This window comes from Vidua macroura, chromosome 1, assembly GCF_024509145.1.
Source record: "Vidua macroura isolate BioBank_ID:100142 chromosome 1, ASM2450914v1, whole genome shotgun sequence".
Lineage (NCBI taxonomy): Eukaryota > Metazoa > Chordata > Aves > Passeriformes > Viduidae > Vidua > Vidua macroura.
In genome coordinates, this window is record NC_071571.1 from 45,645,101 (window position 1) to 45,661,598 (window position 16,498).

Below are 16,498 nucleotides of genomic sequence, written 5' to 3' on the forward strand. Positions count from 1 at the left end.
CCAGGAGGTAGTCATAGCACCAAGCCTGACAGAGTTCAAGAGGTGTTTGGACAATGCTCTCAGACACATGGTGTGACTCTTGGTGTCCTGTACAGGAGTTGAGCTTTGATGATCCCAGTGAGTTCCTTCCAACTCAGGATATGCTTTGACTGCCCTGCTCCCTAGAGCTCCACCTATCCCTTTTGCCAACAGGTGCAATAGTAACTCAGCCAAAACATCTCACTGTGACTAAGGAGAAGGGACATGACCAAGGTAAATGGAAAACTAAGTTGGTCTTTAAGAGTTTGATAATTCAGCTGGAAAAGCATAGGGGCTGTCAATAATGATCCTTCACAGGGAAAAGCAGAGGATTACAGATAAGTCATGGATACAAGCTGCATCACCAGGTGTTGAAAGCAGTGGAGTGGATTCCCTCCCTACATCAACTGGATGGCCAGCAAGGAATAAGAGGTGTTTATTTGGCTTGATAGGAAGAGACAACAGATGGAAAAAGTCAAAGGAAGAAGTTGATTTTTAAGAAGCTAGTATTTCATCTGCAAGTGTTAAGGAGTGTTTTGAACAAACTTTATGGAAGAAATGACTACAATAATCCAGGAGTTATTTAGCTCTTACTCAAGCAACATTTTCTGAATTTTCTGTTTTAATTCTATAATATCAGATTAAGAATGTTCTCTTGACAGTAATATGTTTGGTGGGGAAAAGGGAAGGAAGGGTTTTGCTGAAGGAAAGCTGTAGAAACAGGACAGAACCTATTACAGCTCAAACTAATAATCATTATGACATTAAAATACATGGAGTGCTTAAGGTTCCCAAACCTCTTCAGTCCTTTTGCTAGAGCTCATACACATAGTTATTCAAGGTGACTCCAACAGTACTGTGTATTTCAGGTATGTGCAGCCACTGCTATAACAAGCAGACAGGTTGTTAAAAAAAAAGGTCCCCCAAAATTTGAAGGGCTGGGATTTTTTCAGTCCCATAAGTAATGGTTTAAGTAGGTTGTAATGTTGCTACACAGTAGTAGAGCCAAGAAGTGACAATGAGTGCACATACTGGGATCATCACTTCAGCAGAGTTATTCTATGTGAGGCGAACACTAACCTGACATCAGCTTTACAGTAGCTGTGATCCACTCATTGCCATGCAAAGCTGCTTGTAAAAACATAGAAAGAAAGAAAACTGAAGGGAGAGAAAACCTTTAAAGTACCTTACACTTATTACAGGCAGTTTTTTGATCATTTATTATTTAATGTTTCAGAAAATGGTTAATGTAAATGAGACTGCAAGTCTTGAACCTCAGCCATTCTCTGAATGTTTTATTGCAGATTTGTGATTGGAGACCAAAACGCTTCCCTGAGTTACGCTCAGAGTGAATTTTGTAATATGAATGTGTATTTCTACACAGCTTTCCAGCTGAAGGATGTCCAAGCATTTTGCAAGTTACATCACTTAAGATGCTTCTTGTCCCCTCTCCAGATCCTTTTAATTTTAAATATATTTTTATGAGAGCTGGAGGTGGTGGTGGGAAAAGAAACATCACTGTGTTTCAAGTGTGTGAACTGACGCCTCTGTAGAGGGGAGTATGTGTGCACTCCCTCCCCATTTTTTAATAAGGATAGCAAATATTTAGCCCTCTGAGATCCAGGCTGTGTGCTCAAGAGAGAGAGAGACTTGATGCAAAGCACTTCCTCAGAGCAACGCTGTAAATTAAACGTGGTGCCAGTGTCTGCAGTGCCTCCCCTACACATGTGTGTCCTCCCCCTGGTCTTCTGTAGCTGGGTATGCAGGCACAGAGCAAATTCGGGGTCCCAAGGGGTCCAGTTCCTTCTGTGTCACTGCTCCCCATCTATTGGCATGGAAAAACAGTGGTGTGGAGAGTGACCCCAGTTCAGATAGGGTCTGCTTCCACTGCTGATATATAAATAATGAGCCCAGCCAAAAGTATTACCGAGCTGGTCTCAGCTGCCCTTGGAGGTTTGTTGCTACCAGCTCGTGTCCCAAATGGGTAAACAAAGCTCTGACAGGGGTAAAAGGTCTTACAGCTCTCCCAGCTGATATAGTATCTGCCAAGAAATCTGTGAGACTCTGGTTCTCAGGCATGCTAAGGGCTAATTTCTATTTTCTTAGCTCCCTCTAACCCCTCCCTTCTCTTCCAAACAAAAATAGCAGAATTTTAATAGAGACTTCAACTCAAAATGCTCCTGTTCCCATCTGGGCTGGTGGAAAGTTCCATGTGTTGCTGTGCAGATACTGCCACGTTTTCATTGACTTGAGTCCAGTAGAACTAAGAGGAAACAGCTGTGGAGTGGGATAGCTCTCTGTTTGTCCCAGAAATTAATTGCTTCTGCTGGGAGTGTCAAGAGGCTGAAAGCTGTGTATTAGAGATGAAGAGTCTAGAAACTCCTGCTAGGCTTCTACTCATGTTGCCTAGAAAGCACACACCTGCAATTTACCTGTTGCACAGGGACATAATTCCCCTCGAAGCAGAAGAGGGCCAGGCTGTAGGTCAGTGGACCTGGCAGATTTACCAAGCCCAGGAATCCTGTCAGCCCACGTTTTACAACTACAGTTCAACACTGTAATTGTGTAGTTTGGGGAAAAGAGGGGAGCTCATTCTGCCCTGTGGAGGCAGTGGGGAGGAGCGTGGCTGTGCCACCTGCAGTCAGGCTTTAAATGAAGCCTTCCTTCAGCACAGCCTTGTGTAAAGACTAATTGATGTGAGCCAGAGCTTGCTCACAGCTCCTGTGACACTGGAGGGTGCAAGTCTCTCTTCAAGGGATTTTGCACCTTGATTTGACATAGGCAATAGGGTGTTTCTGCATTTGCTTAGTAAACAGCAGTTACCTGAGGCTTACCCACTTCTGGTAGGACTGCTCCAGCTTTTCTTTTGGACTGCAGCAGATGCCACTGCCTTCCTCAGCAGCAGAGTGTTCTCCAGTCCTGCTGTGGCACTGGTTTACTTTCCTGGTGGTCAGTGGCCACTGGCACCCAGAGAGTGGAAGAAGCAAAGCTGTGACTGGTTAGCTGAGTGCTCCAGTCCTGACCCCAGAGCCTTGTTCTCCCTGTTTCTTTAACACGCTGGAGAAAAATGCAAGAGCAAGTCTGCAACTGGTACTGAATCTCTTCAGCCATCTGCCTCTCTGTGATTTCCCACTGCTTCCCAACCTCTTGTCTCCTAGTGCACTCCTGTCCCATTGCACTCTCTGCCCATGCAAGGCAGCTTTTCCTTCTTAGGCAAAATGTGGCTGCTCCTGTTAGCTGTGCCTCACAGAGGCTTCTTTTCCTTTGTCGAAGTCCCAGGCTTGCAGTGATAGTGCTCAGCCACAGCAGGGCACTTTGGTATGGGTCTCCCCACAGGGAAACTGCAGTGCCTTGGGTTTTCCTTGGATCTGCATTTTTAGCTATTTTCTTGGAGCTGCATTTCTAGCTATCCAGGAACAAAGATGTTTTTGCTGTTACTGCAAAACATCATTAGAATCTCAAACATGCTACTAATGACTCCCTGGTGATGGTTTAAACCTCCATTTCATTGACTGGAACATCTTTTTAAATAAAGCTGTGGTTATCTCTGGAGCTCTGTGAACATCTCTGTTGCTATCCTGATCTCAAGATTTGGGTAAGATGAGCAGCACAGGCATGGCTGAGTTTTCCTGTTACACCATTTGTTGATGAGATTTGTTTTCCTTTATTTAGAGAGAGATCATCATAGTTTCTGCAGCCCCTCAGCTTGTACCTTCAGAGGGCTAAGAAGAATTCTCAGGCCCTTTCTGATTTCCTCCACCCACCTGGCTGTGGCAGGGACCACAGCCAAGCCAGTGTGCTCGGGCACTGGAGGTACTAGGAACCTCCAGCCTGCAGACCCTCCTTTCCAGAGGAGCTCTCTCACTGCCTCTTCTCTCTGTGTTTTGGCAGATGGTAAGTTTGGCTATTTCCACAGGTGGAAACCTATGGATTGAAAAGTCATGATTTAAGTCCCACCTCTCTTTCTTCCCTCCAGCAAAAGACCAACTTTAACATAATGAGGCTTTTCAAGACCATGGATTGCTTTCTTTCTGCTATCTGATCATGCAAACTTTTCTCTAAATTCAAAAAAATTAAGGAATTCACAAAGCTGAAGTTGAAATTCTCTCATAATCTAGAATTCAGCATCCGCAGCAATATGAAAGCAAACTAATGCTCAAAAGTGAGAACAACGTGAAATAAGAGCCTAAGCTGACAGACCTGCTGTCTACTTGTCAGTCCAAAAATACTGACCATCAAGTTCAGTGGTGACCTCACTTGAACTGATGCTGTGACAGAAAGTGGACCTAGACAGTTAGGAATTCGTCCAGAGTTTTGGTGTTAAATTTAGACACTTCACAACAGTTTTCCTTTGGCTGGCTGGACTTTGTGATCTGGATGATGGGCGAACATAGAGCAGTGAAGACAGACAGATTACCTCTAGCCTACAGGAGGTACAGTCTCCCAACAAAAGGGAGTGTGAGTCCTTTGGAGTAGCTCCTCTGCAAGCAGAAGGATTTTAAACAGCTGATACTACTTGAACTCAAGTGTTCCACATTTGCATCTGGTATAAAGCCCAAGGATCTACTGTAGAATGGATCCTTCTGTCCTGTAGCCCTTGGTGTACGTGGGGTAGGGATGTGAGCATGGGATATGATGGGAAGGTTCCCTCCTTCGGCTCAGAGCCAGTTTCCTAAAGTTGATGCTGGGGATAACATTTTGGCAAAATCCTTGGTTTTCCCCATCATTGTCCTTATGAAAACCGCCCTTTCCTGAACTGTTATTGCATTTCTTCTTGACTGGTCTCCAAAACAATGATCCATAGATTTGGCTCTCTCCATTTTAACCTGTTCCGATGTTTATGCTGGTGGAAATCAGGAACTATGCCAGCACGAGTTCAAGCAGCGGCTAATTAATATCAGAGATTTTCTTGTGCTAGCCCCACTTCCTCACAGAGTGTTTATTACTTTCCACTGCTGTTTCTCTCCTGTTCCCCACTGACACATAGATCCTACCCTTGCAGAGTGGATGTCACCAAACACAGAACATTCCAAGCTGGAAAGGACTCACAAGGATCAAGTCCGGCTCTTAATGAATGGCCTGTACAGGGACTGAACTCTCAACCCTGGCATTTTTAGCACCAGGCTCTAATGCACTGAGCTAATCTCAAGGGAGCAGAGGTGTGAATCCCAGTGTGCTGCCCCAGCCATGGATCCAGCCCCCGAGCTGCAGGGCCCTGCAAGTAAAGATGCTTTTGGGCCTCCCCTTTGCTTTCCTGCTGTCAGTGCTGGCAGGGGAGGCAGGAGCCTTCCCAGAGGAGGAGAAGCTTCAGGCAAAGAGCTGGCATCATTCAGCATTGGGATGGCCTAACTTTGAACTGGTGACTTAGCCTTGAAAGGCCATGTCTGGTAATTGCTGATCTTGATAATAACCGTGTGAATACTGTTACCCAGTCCCTTGCACTTTCCAGCCATTGTGCGGCGGCGCTGCCTCATTTCTTGGCTTGGCCATACCTGCTCTTTTCCTAGGAGCCAAAGCAAAATAGCCTCTGATCTCGCTGCCCATTTCCTCGCCTAGCTGGGCACAAAATCACAGGTCTGCATCGCTGCCAGGAGCATCCTGCTTCCTTTCATGGGCTTATTCCAACTACTGTTTTGCTAACTGAAAGCCTTCCAAATTCAGCATCCCAGCCTACTTACTGGGTTTCCCAAAGCCACGTAAACTTTTCTGTCTGCTTCCCTGCGGCCCTGGAATGGTTTCCATAAGCATAGGTTCTTCTGCTCTCTTTTTTTCATCTCAAACCAGTTGCCTTGCAGTTAACAGGAGCTGCTCTCTCTCTAACCAGGAGACCGGGCTTGAAACCAGGGAGTGAAGTGCTTTTTCTGGGAAGTAAAATCCATAATTGCACAGCTGTTAAAAATCATGGACAAAACCTTGGTTTCTTGGCATAATTTTAGTATTTTGCTGATGACTTCCAGTTCTATTAGTTCATCTAATAAAAAGGATTACCTCTACTCACTTCCCACACCTCTCTTACATAAGAAGTGTGAATCATCAGGATTTCAAAAGCAAAGGATGACCGTTGAGAGCCCCATTATTTAACTGGAACCTCTGGCTTCAGCAGGAGCTTGGGCAGGGGATGGCTGTTCCCTGAAGCATCCTCATGCTGGAGCCAATGCAGCAACACTTACACTTGCCCCCTCAGCCGGATGGGTCAGGGTTTATGAGCTTTTGTAATGTCAAGCATTTTAATTTTCAGTCTACACTGGACAGAACTGGGGCAAAGCCCCCTGTGGATAGTGTTACAGCTGGAGACAAGTGTTTGAGTCTACTTGTTTTCATTTTTCTCATTTTTCAAGAAAAATGATGGTGTCATCCAGCACAGGACCTGCTGGATGGTGCAGGGAGGGGTCTCTTTGGTGCAGACCTTTTCTTCAGGGACTACTGGAAAGCCACCCTGCCCTTTCTGTTTCATCTGGGCAACACTCTGGTTGCTTCCAGATTGGAAATCTGAGGTTAGGAATTGCTGTCAGACTCCACACCACAGCAATCTATTTCATGGCCAGCAGTAAAGGGAGCATTTTGGTTTTTTCTCCAGCTTGGCAGCACATGAATCAAAGCAAAGGCAGGCGAGCGTATCTGTAGCCAAGGAAAACTGGGAGGTACTGAGTTACCTACCAAAAGTACTTTGGAGTTTCAAGGAAAGGAAATGTGTATGTAGGTGTCTGGCATCTCTTGGGCTCCATCCATCCCATTTGAGGATAGTCCAGGCAGCAGAACAGTAAATCCCCAAACTATGTATTTTCCAGTTTAAATTTGAGTGAGGGTTGGTGCATGTGATAAAGAGCAGCAAAAATCCAACTGTTCCTCCTATGCTTCAAAAGCTTGGATTGCAAGAGTGCTCTCTGTTCAGGTAGGAAGGACATCAGGGCAGGATTTTCCTTATTCAGCAGAAGTGTAAGGCAGGTAACACCGCGGTTGCCCAACTAACTAAATGGCAGCTCTTTTTCCAGTCACATCCCTGACTATCTCGGACCTTTTATGCTCCTACAACTACAGAGGTTCACATTGTGCTGGGTGGCATCTTACCTTAAATTATCAGAAAAGTTTTAAGGTTAATGGCTGATGTCTGGAGCACTTTGTTCTCCAAAACGCCCATTCCTCTTCTCCTCCCTCTACATGAATTTCCTGTAACTTGTTCAAACTGCTGCTGTTCCTGCTGTGGGAAGGACTTACCTGTTTGTGCTGCAGATGCTGAACAACCACACCACCCAAAAAAAGAGGCAGTACTGTTGGTTTAGGCTGCAGAGCTGCTCAGCACAGCCCAGCTGGTCCGAGAAGTCAGGCTGGGAACCTGCAAAGGGGCCTCGGGGAAAATGGCGTTGTGGAACATGTGCCCCTGATCCCAACTCTCACTGGAGATCCCATGGAGAAGCAATGATAGCAGGACCCTACCAAAACCACAGCGGGACTGCTTTTTAGAGGGGTAAGAGCCACCCAACACTCTGAGCAAGGGACTAGGGCGCTCAGTCCCCCCCGCCGCTCCCTCCGCCTCTGCTGGTGCCGGCACAGCCCTTACGGGCATCCCTGCTGAGGGGCGCGGGACAGGCGGCCGCTCTCTGCTCCCTCGGCCGCCCAAGCGCTCTTTCACACCTTGCGTTGCTGTTGCCGTCACTGACACGCCAGATCAAAGTCGTGGCGTTGTGCTAAAAGCCACAGGAAATAGTTCCAGCTATACTCCCAGCCTTTCCTTATGTTTAGCTTAGCAGACTGACGGTACATTCATTTCCCCCCCCCCCCCCCCTTTTTTAGGTTTTTTGTTTTGTTTCTTTTTAAGAAAAACAAGCAGCGTGCTAAGAGCTGCAACCCCTCTGGGAGGTTTTCAGCCTTGGCCGGAGCCGCCTGACCCCCCCGGGGCCGGGAGGCTGCGCTGGCCCGGGCTCAGCGGGAGGCTTTCTGGGACAGCCATTCCTGACTCCAGCCGGTGTCCGGGCGGCGGTGTGAGGGCAGAGCCACTGCAGCTCCGCTCGGACCGGACGGCAGCGGCATGGCGCTTCGGGAAGCCTGCCTCCTCCTCTGCCTCCTCTCCCTAGCCCAGGTCGCCGACCAGCAGAACGGCAAAGCCCGGCAAAAACCGGCGGCTTCCAAGAAAGGTAAGGGGCAGCGGCAGCTTCCTTGCAAGGACGACTTGCAGGGCTTGGTGGGTTGCAATCAGCCCTCTCGTCTGGGCATTTAACAGTGCTTTAGTGAAACTTCATAAAAAATATCGAAAAACCGAATAAAGCGTCTTCCTCCTCCCCTCCTCCGTGGGAATGATTGTGCAACTCTTCTGTAAAATAGTGTGGGTATTGAAACGGTTTTGGTGGGTTCCTACCTTGAATAAATTTGTTGGGACAGCTTAGTCTGAATTTCAGAGGAAATGTTTTCCATGTTCCTTCTAAGGTTCATCCCAAGCTTTTCCTCTAATAAACTCTCCCTTTCTATAAACCCCCTCACCCTTTCTCATTCATTTTTCAGAAGCAAGTAAGTGGCAGAAGACAGACAATTTTGGAGATAAGAGCAGGCAGAAAATACCCAAGCCATTGAGCATCAACAGGGCTCTTCATTTAAAACCGCTGGCCTCGGGTGTATTTCACACCGGACACGAGCTCTGACTACTCAGGCTTGCCAGACAGCAATGCACACCCGAAGGTGCCTGGGTTTTCTGTTCCCTAGTGGGTTTGTTTCTCCTTTTCTTCTCCTGTTTTCCTCCTGTCCCATCCTTGACTCAGTGCACATTAAGTACAGGAGAAGGCAGATGAGGTGAGGAAGCAGCAAGTGAGCTTGCCTGCCTGCTTGCCTGATGTGTCCGACCGCAGCTGCGCGGGCTTGGACCACTCCTGGCAGGCGCTTTCCTGCTTGGAACGAAGTGGGGAGCAAGGAAGAAGCATCCCTGGAATTCACTTGGCCAGGCTGCTGTCTACACTCACCCAGTAGCTATTTTTGTCAGATTCCATCCTTGAGAAATTTCTGCCTTTTCTCCCATTAGATCTTTCTATGAAATCACAAACGTAGCTGCTTATTCCATGTCTTATTCTGCAGGACATAGAATAACAGAGAAAACAGTCTGGCTGTTTTCCAGAGCAAAAAATACTCCCTTAGGCTCATATAGGGCACATGCATACATTGCACTCACTGGAGGTACCAGGAGAGAGACATTTCTTAAAGAAATCCTATTTTTCTCTAGGTGTCATTGCAACTGCTTTTGTAATCAATTAGTGACAAGAAGGTGGGAGAAAAATCACCTTTTTGACAGGAAAATTTGGCTCTGATTTAAAAACTTTTGAGGGGGGTGTTCTGAAAATCAAGCCATCTAGGCCAGCTGGTGGCAGGTTTTAGTCAGGATTTCTTTTCAAAGGAGAGGTCATACTTTTTTTGTGGAGAAAAGCGAAAAACCCAGCAACTTGGCATTTTTTGATCAGTCCCATCCAGCCCCATAGGGGATAAGCTGCCCTGCCTTTACTGGAAACTTTCAATATTTCTTGGTTAATATTTTTCAGATTTTTATCAATGCCAGAGGGTAGGAAAAGAGGGAGAAAAATGCTAAAAATCCCCTATGAAGTTCCTCTTTGCCTCTACATCCAAGCCTGCCTGCCCAGCCACCACAGGGGCCAGGGCTCAGACACTTCTGCTGTGAACAATGGCAGGATGGCCCCATCTCATCCTCATCCAGGCATCTATCCCTGAACTTTGCCTGAGAGGGTCAGGAAGAGCAAAGCCACTGGAGGACTGGGGTGTTTGGCTGGATTTTTTTTTTTTTTTTATCTATGCAACCAAACCACAAACATTAGAAAAGAAAGCACTGGTTTAAGCCAAGCTTTTTATGTTGTTGGTTTTTTTTTAATTTCTTTTCTTTTTTTCTGTAATTATTGCTTATGTTTGGATCTACTTCAGAATGAAAGATTATGCTATTTCAACATGAAAAAACGAACCACAGTATTTAGAAAATGCTGAGACAGCACATTCACTTTGCCTGCTGTTGTGGTTTTGCCCCTCAAAGTACTCCCCAGTTACTGTTCCAAATGCAGTAGCTCAGCAAACTCTCCCTGACCCCAAATGTCTTGGGGTATGGATGGGATTTGCCCTTGTGTGGCAGCTCTGGAGGTCTCATCCAAAAGAATGCCCAGGGGAGGCAGGCACTGACATCCCTGCCTGGGCAGCATTGACACCCCATGCCTTGAGGGTGCAGGCATCAGTCCCGGGGGAGATCCCCTTGATCACAGATGGTGGGGTGCTGGGATCATGGAAGGGAACATCTTTGCATAGCTCTCACATGTATTTCTAAGGTAACTGGAGACAGAAGTCAAAGTCTGGATGCTTAATTCAGTGGGTAGGGAGTAATTTGGGCCTCTTGCCTAATGCCACCTACTACCCAAAATTTCAGTGTATTCTTGTCTGGGTGCTCTTCCCTGAAAATGCCTGTGAACATTTACACTGCTGTAAATCCAGTGGATGTGTTCAGTCTCCTCTGATCCAGGGACAGACTGCAATATGAGACCTGACTGTTCCACTTCCATCTTTGAAGAAATGCCTAGTGTTGGAAGAAATAGTGGTGGCCAGAGAGCTTTGATGACAGACATTGTGAACCAGAGCAATACTCATTCCTCTGGGGGACAGAAAGCTGTTTGGATCTCCAGGCAAAGCTAAGAAACATATATAAATATCCAAATTTCATACAGGAATAGTTAAGACATTAAAATTAAGTACAGAGGGATTTGTTTGTTATTCGGCATATAATTAGAACGGGCAAGAGTTCCCATTTGCAGCTTTAAATACATTCCTGGCCAGGGTTTCAAACCAACAGACTATTTTGACCCACAGTTCTGTGAGTCTCCTTTTGATCTTGCCTCTGTCCATGCTTAATCCTGCTGGTCACGGTCCTGCACAGGGACCCACTCCAGCTCCCATGGGATCACCAGTATGCTGGCTTCCATCACAGAAAACCCAGACTGTAAACAGGCTTGATCCCAGGCTTCAGGAGGTGAGCCTTGAGGAAATGACAGCGCTGAGACAAAAACCCATGTCAGTAAAATAGACAGCACAGTGTCTGTTGATGTAGCCATGGTTCTCACTTTATAGCTGAAGGGTGAGTCAGCCAGTCCTGGTTCTCTGTGAAATATCCCAGTGAATGCAGTGCTCTAAGAACATCTTGTGGCCCAGGATTTGGAAATGAGATACTGAAAAGGGATAGAGCTCTTAGGTAGTTACCAAGGAGACATGTCACCTTTCATGGCAGGGACCCTCAAGGTGGGAACCCACCAGCAAACCCAGCTGGAACACCATAAGGAGTTCTTAGCGAGACTCATTGGCAGTGTCCTGCTGTGGCCTTTGGATGTTACTTAAACCTTAGACAATTTGTTCTGCTGCAAGACAGGCTTGCATGGGAAAAAAACCCATGATTAATTAGCCATTTCCCACAAAGTGTTTTCATCAAAGGCAGCAAAATAATATCTAGTGCCTCAGTGTTAAGTGAATCCATTAAAGTTAATTGAGCAATGAGTAAAGCTGCTTAATGCTCTCCTCCTGATGTGTCTGGCTTTTCATATTCGTGGCACCATGTAATCTTGGGTTGGTGGTTTTGATCTGCACCCAGGCTGCTTCCCTGCTTGCCTGCCTCGGTGCTTCAGATCCTTGGCCCTCAAGGAAGCTCCTCCTACTGCATTCATGGGCAAACTGTCCCCTTTCCTTTCACTCCAGGAGAACTACTAGATGCTTTCAACATGAGAACTACTAGATGCATACAAGTGCCTCAATGTCCGATCTCCCACCACCTTCAAGGTGTAAATGGTCCCTCTCTCCTGTCTATGAGAAGTCCAAGTACTGATTAATAACTGGTTGGAGCTGTTGAAGAAGCAACACACCTAGCAAGATTTAGGCTTTAAGAGCCAGCTCTTCAGCCAAAGAGGTGTCTTCTCACAGCAGGAGAGCAGCTCTGGACTGTGTTTGGGTACCTACACGAGGGGTGATAAAGGTAGAGATGGGGCAGAGGAAGCTGTGATGGTCCAAAGGCGGGTGTGGTTGGTGGGCAGAGGCTGGTGGCTGGTGGTGCAGAAGATCTAGTGGAGGTAGGATCTAAAGCCCTTCCAGCCCCTTCCTGCTGAGCATCAGCCTGGTAAGCAAAGTGCTTTCCTACCAACCCACCAATGACAGCAGACAAGAGGTGGGTGCAGCCAGGAGTACACACAGAGAACATCATGTGTTAGGGTGTTTAAGGGAAGCCAGGAGGACGTGCTGTGAATAGAGAGAGAGCATGTTTTTGAGGAATCTGAAAAAATAGATCCTGTTCATCATTAGCTTCAAGTTGCCCACAAAACATCTGCGTGTGTCAGGACTTCTGTTCAGGCAGGGGTGTCCTCCTGCATTTTGGGAGCTCGACCCCAGTGCAGCACCACCCTTGATGACTGCTCTACACAGGGGTGCCAGAGACAAGCCTGCACGTTGCAGTGGTCATGCATGTGATCTCTTCCCCAGCCCTGCCAACCCAAAGGATGACCCCTGCAGCTGGAAGACGCATGGGGTCCACAGTCCCAAAACCTGAACCAGGAAAACAAGGTTGTTACTGATAGTGGAACCAGGCTGGCAAGCAAACACGCACTCTGATGGATGTGCAAGGGGACACAGGTGCTGACTTAGTGGATTCCTTTTGTTTATCCTCCTCTGAGGGCAAAGAAACATGGAGTTTTGATGATAGGAACAGATTTGGTTTCCTCCCCTGGGATACAACCAGTATTTGTGCTCTTTCTTTGATTTCTCCAACAGATGGTGTGAGCCTCAAAATGATTGAAGACCTGAAGGCCATGATTGACAACATCTCTCAAGAGGTTGCTCTACTGAAGGAAAAGCAAGCACTCCAGACAGGTAAAGGGCTTGCTGAAGAACACACAACTTTTACTTTGAGAGAGGAGCTGCTCATAAAGTGGCTGCAGTTGCTTCACATCTTGATGAGAGATGCCCAAGCACCCCACAGCAACAAGCCCACCATGGAGAGAGAGGTTGGGGGATCTAAGCAGAGTGTGGGTCTCTGCAGTTCCTCTGGGCTGGTGAACCTCCTCGGGCAGTTAATGGTAGGAGCTGTGCAGTGTGGGGCCCCCCTCTGTGCTTCCCATCTGGATATTGCTATGATGCTAAGCCAGATGTTCATTTTCCTTTATGAGGTGGAGGGATGGGATTTGGATTAGTCTGTGCTTTAACCAAATGCAGCTTACTCTTTTGTCTGAACCCCAGTGAAATGGCAACCTGGTCTCTTATACACACCATGGTATTGCCCAGGGAACTGCGCTGCCGGTCAGTCCTGCTTCATTAAACATACACAGAGGACAGTCCCAAAACATCCATCTTCCAGATGTGCTCCATAGTTATTCTGTGCAAACTTCACTGACATCAGTAGGAGTAGGATTTGCAAAACATGAAGCTGAAATGAGATGAAAATGCAAATTAAGGAGATTTTTCTCCTTAAAAGAAAAGGAACACAAGCAAAATCAAGGCTTTAGTTCCAAGCTCGCATTCATTGAGAAGTAATTGGTTTGGATATTAATGTGCGGCTCTGATTAGGTATTGTTTGGCTACAGTACCCTGCACTCTTAAGGTTTAGAGCTTAAAGAAAAACAAAATAAATTTATATCCTTAAAACTAAAATCAGAGGCAAGTAGAAATTTCCTCTGAAGACCTCAAGCTATGCAAGTGCAATGCTTCTGATCAAAGCTTATTAAAAAAGACTTTTTTTTCATCTTGCATAATTAAGATGATTTAATTGGCATGCAGGCTTTTTCCCAAAACACTCCAACACTCGTCAATGCTCATGACAAACCATATTTCCAACAAATTCATCACAGAAGGAGTAGCATTGGCTGGGGAAGAACAAGGCCAGGGGAAGGGGCAGGAGGACCATGTTGTGCCTCTGCTTCAGTAGCAGCAGAGCCCAGAAGGGTGGCAGGGGCACCCCGAAAATCCGTTTCACCCAATGATTTGCAGAGGGAGAGGGCACATTCCCATGACTGTGTCCCACCCTGCATAGGAGAAAAAGGGGCCCTTGGAATCCTGTGCTGCTAAGGGTCACTGTGCAGCCCAAGAAATTAAGTTTGTAATTTGGCTGCTGCATTTTCTACTGCTGCCTCTTCCTGGGCACCAGGAACCAAATTTTAAACCAAATTCTCTTTCTATCTTTTTTATTCTGTTCGTGTGGTAACCTCTTAGTTTGCCTGAAAGGCACCAAAATTCATCTGAAATGCTTTCTGGCGTTTTCGGAGACCAAGACATACCACGAGGCCAGTGAAAACTGCATCTCTCAGGGCGGCACGCTCAGCACGCCCCAGAATGGGGAGGAGAACGATGCCCTCTACGACTACATGCGCAAGAGCATCGGCTCGGAAGCTGAGATCTGGCTGGGCCTTAACGACATGGCCATGGAGGGCAAGTGGGTCGACATGACAGGCAGCCCCATCCGCTACAAGAACTGGGAGACTGAAATCACCACCCAGCCCGACGGCGGCAAGCTGGAAAACTGTGCGGCTTTGTCGGGGACCGCCAATGGCAAGTGGTTTGACAAGAGGTGCCGAGAGCAGCTGCCCTACGTCTGCCAGTTCATGATCGTGTAGTGGCGGGGCCTCCCCCCTGCTCTCCCAGCCCAGTCTCCACCCTGGGCAGCAGGATGATGAAGCTGTAGCTGTGTGTACGCCTCCATCTGCACACCCACACGCACGTGTTCACTCAGTAGAGTCACCCTTTGTAGAGAGAGTCGCTGCGGCTCGCTGTTGGGTTCTAGAGCCCTAGAGCAATTCCTTTGGCCACATCCAGCCCTGTTCACAGCTGCACTGCTCTTCCTAAGGCACAATTTATAGATATATATTTTTTTATGCAGGGAATTTATTAGGACAGCTCAGTTGTTCCAGCAAAGAGCCAATGCAGCAGTCCAGCCTGGCATACAGCTGCCTCGGCTGCCTAGGGCTGTCACTCTGGAGTGTCCTTTCCCATTCCGCTGAGCTTTCTTGGGACACCAGTATAGGCAGTTTCTGCTTTCTTCTCTTGTTTTGCTTCCCCATAAGCCCTGGCAGCAATTTGTGAGAGCTCCGTGTTCCTCACAGTGTTCCAGTTCAACTTGTGAGGATCAAGGTCCTGTCTCAATGAGCAGAGGGAGCTGCTCCTGCTTTGCATTGAGAGATGCAATTTGGCAGGGTACCAGCATTAAACTAGTCAAATTACATGTATGAATGAATCAGCGAGTTACAGGCATGGTTGGTCCTCTTCTCACCAGCCAGAAGCCAGTTTCATTGACTTCAGTGGGGGAGCAAGGCCCACTGCCAGATCTGTTGAAAAAAAATCCCATCAAAAGCTTTATTTGTGCTGCAGTATCAAGGGGAAAGCAGCAAAGACTTGGAGCATAGTTAGTCAACAATATTACTAGAAATAGATGTGTGTATTACATAAATAACGTAAATGTAATACTCTTAGGAAGTATGTTGCTATATAAAAATAACTATATATTGAAAACAAGCCCCAGGACAACTCACTCCAGCAGCTTTAGGAATGACCTGATCTGTTTATATGAAGGGAATCCAGATGAACTAGTCCAGTCTTTGCTGGTTCTCAGCAAACATAAATCTGCTGAGCACTGTTTGTGCCAATATAGTCATGCCCAGCTGAAGATCTGACCTCAGTGATTTTTTTACTGAGAAAAGGTTTAAAGTAAAAAAACAAAACCAAAAACAAAACAAAACAAAGAAAAACAAACAAACAAACAAAAAACCAGCAATGGTGGGTGGGAAAGAAGTGCAGGTCACTCTGGCAGCTTAACAGAGCTTTTCTGGCTGTTGGCTAAAAGTTATCAGTGGTTCTTTTCAGTCCAGTGCTTGGTAATAACCCCTCCAGTTTGGGTCACACAGCCTGCGCTTCCAGGTTGGATCCTTCAAGACAGGATCCTGCCCGTGGGACAGGTATTCCATTTTGCTGCTTTCTTTAAAAGCAGCATGGTGGTAGGTCTTCCAAGCCATCAAGTCTGAGCCAAGCTGGAAACACACACACACACACACACACACATACACACACAAATGCAGAGTACACGTTTCTGAGGATGTCACTATTGCCACACTCTCCGCTGTTCAAATGACTATAAAATAAAAATATCTCTATAGCTTGCTGAAGGAATGGAGTTGTGTCAGTGTGATTGGAGTGCTTTCTTCTACTTGTCTTTCTCTTCAGAGCAGCTCCAGGGATATATCTGAAGGCTGGAGATAACAAAGGCAGAGGGGAAGAGCAGGAAGTGAAAGCCTCCCACCCTGTAATACGCTTTATAGGATTCTCCCCCTCCTGCCCGGTTATCATCCCAGTCACATCCCATACACAGGATACAGGCAAGGAATCCTTTTATAGGAAAATAAGATTTCCTTCCTTTTTTCCCTTGCTGCTGGGAAATTTCATTCTGAAATACAAGCTAGCCCAGAAGGAAGGTCCCTCCCTCAGCCCTGTT

General features: G+C 46.8%; 1 protein-coding gene across 1 annotated transcript; it reads left to right on the forward strand.

The window, feature by feature from the left end:
• Nucleotides 1-7,874: 7,874 nt before the first annotated feature.
• On the forward strand, nt 7,875-16,176 carry CLEC3B (C-type lectin domain family 3 member B). The gene is made up of 3 exons (XM_053984356.1): nt 7,875-8,150; nt 12,796-12,894; nt 14,230-16,176. Exons 1-3 carry the CDS (start codon nt 8,045-8,047, stop codon nt 14,628-14,630), a joined length of 606 nt encoding a protein of 201 aa, XP_053840331.1. The 5' UTR covers nt 7,875-8,044; the 3' UTR covers nt 14,631-16,176.
• The last annotated feature ends 322 nt before the right edge of the window (nt 16,177-16,498 follow it).

Bases quoted from the DNA above. Each gene is read 5' to 3' on its own strand.
- CLEC3B (XM_053984356.1), top strand. From the start codon at position 8,045: ATGGCGCTTCGGGAAGCCTGCCTCCTCCTCTGCCTCCTCTCCCTAGCC. The intron at 8,151-12,795 runs GTAAGGGGCAGC...TTTCTCCAACAG, and splicing joins ACCGGCGGCTTCCAAGAAAG to ATGGTGTGAGCCTCAAAATG. The intron at 12,895-14,229 runs GTAAAGGGCTTG...GTAACCTCTTAG, and splicing joins AAAGCAAGCACTCCAGACAG to TTTGCCTGAAAGGCACCAAA.